This window comes from Mastomys coucha, unplaced genomic scaffold, assembly GCF_008632895.1.
Source record: "Mastomys coucha isolate ucsf_1 unplaced genomic scaffold, UCSF_Mcou_1 pScaffold3, whole genome shotgun sequence".
NCBI lineage: Eukaryota > Metazoa > Chordata > Mammalia > Rodentia > Muridae > Mastomys > Mastomys coucha.
In genome coordinates, this window is record NW_022196909.1 from 41043060 (window position 1) to 41046949 (window position 3890).

Genomic DNA, 3890 nt, shown 5'->3' on the forward strand with positions numbered 1-3890 from the left:
TGGAGCTGTTCGATTTCTTCTGCTTTATCCTTCTGTAACTGCCTCTGGTTTTCCTGTAAGTTCTCGATAAGGGCTTTCAGCTCTTCAGTCTCAGAGTTTCTGCTGTGTACAACCTAAAGAGGAAGCAAGCATATGTCATGAGGTAGTCAGGTGTGAATTACCCTGAACGCCTCCCCTTTTCCTGGACACGGAAGCCTGGAGGTCTGACACCTGAAAAGAATGGTGACAAGGGACCAACCAACAGTATCCCCGATGACTTGCTCTGTAAATCCAAACACACTACACCTGCTCCCTGCTCTTCAGAGAAAGGACACCTGCCAATCTCAGCACAGCTCAACACGTGCCCTACCCTAAAGCCCTGTGTCTCCACTCAGAAGCTTGAACTTTAAATTCCTCTTCAGTCAAGGATGGTTACAGCCTTTGAGTCTTCTGTGCCAACTCGTGGGACCTGACAGACCTCCTGGTACACTAATGAGAGCCCAACTCTATCCTTCTAAATGACATGTTTCAGTTTCCTGAAGCAGTGATTTAACGGTAGGTATCACACCGGCCAGGGCTGAGCGACAATGAGCTGACTGACCTGCAGCCACTGTCCTTCCAGCCACCCCAGTGACTACTGGATACTTGGTGGCAGGCTCTAGTGCTGCTGCCACGTGTGACATGAGCCCCCTTCGCTAGGCATGAAAGAGCACACTCAAGGTGTGCTGTCTCACCCAGTCCCTAAAGGAGCCTAGATATGAACTAAGCCTGCCAAAACAGTTAAGTGGGTTGTGGGGATTGGTACCCATGTCAATACGGTCCAACTCCATTCTCTGAAGAAGCTACCGTCTCATGCAGTAACCAAAACCAGGAAAAGTCTAATCAATTTGTGTTCTAAAAGTTTTCAAATCGTGAATGTCTCATATTTTGCTTTCAAAAAGTCAAGGGTCTTGAAACAACATGTGGTCTTATAAGCTCTATGTCATAGTTCATACACAAATATGAACCTGGCTTGTAATTAAAACAAACAACCAAACAAGCCAGTGGGTGTGGTGAGGTGCACACCTCTAACCCCAGGACTTGGAAGGCAGAGGCCAGCATGGCTGACATAGAACTGTCTTAAGAACCCCAAACCAAACCAAACTGAACCAAAAAGTTCCCCGACAACTCCTGCCCCCAATTTGGTTTGGACGGTATAAGCTACACACCACATAGAGTGCACAGGAATGTCATGTTCTATGGTTAACAGAAAGCTGTGTGAAAAACAAGAGCCTTGGGGGTGCTGTGAATGCGAATGGTCCCCAGAAACTCAGGTTTGAATACTGGGTCCCCAGCTAGCAGAACAGTTTGGGAAGGATTAGGAGGTGTGACCTTGTTGGTTGGAGGAGGTGTGTCACTGGGGCGGGCTTTGAGGTTTCCCGATTAGCAATGAGCCCCCTGCTTGGGGCACAGATGAAAGCACTCAGCTACTGCCCCGGAGCCATGCCTGCCTGCTGCCATGTTTCCTGCTGTGATGGTCATGAATTTGAACCCTCTGATACTGAGAGCCCCAAATAGATGCTTTCTTTTGTAAACTGCTTTGGTCATGGGGTCTCATCACAGCAACAGAGAAGTAGGACTCCTTTAAATGTACAGAAAGTTCTATTCTGCTCAGCACACAGGCACGGGCCAGTGAAAGGATCTTTATGGATGATTCTAAGCATGTGTTCCACCCACAAAAAAAATATGCATGGCTCAAATTATCCACATTACGAAAATATACAGTGTATTTGTAATTAGAACACTAAGTAAAGAAAAAATAGGGCAGGCCAAAAAAAAAAAAATTACTTTCAAGGAAGAATGGCTCTAAATTTCTCAATAGGAGATTAATTTTACTTGTTCTGTAATTAGTAAGGAAATGAAAAGAAGATGCAATCAAACCACAATAGAAAGGTTAATCAGGCAGCTTCACTGAAAATTCTACTTCACAGCTGGGCATGAAAGTACACATCTTTAATCTTAGGCCAAGGTGAGCAGAGCCCTATGAGTCAAGGTCAGCCTGGTCTACAGATTGAGCTCCAGGACGGCCAGGAGCACACAGAAAGATCCTGTCTCAAAAACAAATAGGCAGGAGAGATGGCTCAGTGGTTAAGAGCATTGTCTGATCTTCCAGAAGTCCTGAGTTCAATTCCCAGCAACCACACGGTGGTGGCTTACAACCATCTGTAATGGGCTCTGATGCCCTCTTCTGCTTTGTCTGAAGAGAGAGATAGTATACTCACATAAATAAACAAATAAACCTTTAAAAAAAAAGACAGACAGATAAAAGTAAAAAATAAACAAAAAATTAACTTCACATTTAAGGATTAAATATCAATCTTGGACTATATCTTCCAGAAAACAGAAAAGAGAGGGAAAAAATTGACTCAAAGGGGTCAAGAGCTGACTGATGTCCCTGGTGGGGACAGACAGATAACCATGGAAGCCTGCACCATGAGCGGACGAGTGTGTTCCATTCTTGAAAGTGCCAGCACACAGTCCACTGCGTTAACAGGCTAACAGAGAACAAGGCCATGATTATAGAAACTCAAAGAAATATTGAAAGACACCATTCCCGAAACTCCCTTACAAACAGAATGTGCCAATCACATTTGGAATTGACCTATTGCTACAAACACATTAGGAACTCTGGAAATGTATGTGCAGCTGGGAGCATCTCCTCTAGGTCTGGTCAGTACACTCCCGGTGCAGAAGAACCCATGAGCTGATGATAAACACCTACCCAGAAAAGCCAAAGAGACGTTACAAGAGACTTACTATATACAGAATATATGCAGATTATGTAATAATAACCAAACAGGTGATAGAGTTACTATACTAGTCAAAGGTAAGACTCCCTTGTGCCAAGAAGTCTGACAATAAAATAAAACATACATCATCTTTAAAAAAATACAACTTATCAAAACTATCACAGATAAAGCAGAAATCTAACCTGTAGATCTACTAAACAAATGGAACTACAAAAGAATCTCCCCCAAACTAGCCAAGTATGGTTGTATACACCTTTAATCCCAGCATTCAGTAGGCAGAGGCAAGCAGATATTTGAGTACAAAGCCAGCAAGGCTTTTTAAAAAAAAAATCAAAACTACACAAATTAAATGAACTTCACTTGCCTTTACCTTTACGACAATCGAAGAAGAAATCACATCACATTAAACACCAGAAAAACAGGGAAATTGAAGATGCTTCCGACTAACATTTTCTAAGATTTATTATTCACATGCGGTATGCAGATGCCGCATGAGAGTTCAGATCCACTGGAGCTGAAGTCACAGGCAGCTGTGTGCAAGCTGACACATGTCCCACCCTTTTGTGAGACCCACCAGCCTCTGCACGTGGGTACTCACGATGGCACAGACACTGTTGGGTATTCTACCCGTGACTGCAATATCCCTCCATGGTGGTACAAACAGAAGGCACTGCTGCACTCTACAATGCTGTACACACATCGGTCCCTGCATCTCTATAGTGCTGTACACACACCCGGTCCCTGCATCTCTACAATGCTGTACACACACCCGGTCCCTGCATCTCTACAGTGCTGTATACACACCCGGTCCCTGCATCTCTACAGTGCTGTACACACACACCCGGTCCCTGCATCTCTACAGTGCTGTACACACACACCCGGTCCCTGCATCTCTTACAGTGATGTACACACACCCGGTCCCTGCATCTCTACAGTGCTGTACACACACCTGGTCCCTGCATCTCTTACAGTGATGTACACACACACCCGGTCCCTGCATCTCTACAGTGCTGTACACACACACCCGGTCCCTGCATCTCTTACAGTGATGTTCACACACCCGGTCCCTGCATCTCTACAGTGCTGTACACACACACCCGGTCCCTGCATCTCTACAGTGCT

At 44.9% G+C, this 3890-nt stretch overlaps 1 protein-coding gene across 1 annotated transcript in view; it reads right to left on the reverse strand.

Annotated features, from left to right (window-relative positions):
• Window positions 1-3890, reverse strand: part of Pcnt (pericentrin) — a 95455-nt gene that overhangs the window by 36493 nt on the left and 55072 nt on the right. The window contains exon 24 of the mRNA XM_031346998.1: window positions 6-113. Coding sequence (XP_031202858.1) covers window positions 6-113 — 108 coding nt within the window. The remainder of the gene's footprint in view (window positions 1-5; window positions 114-3890) is intronic.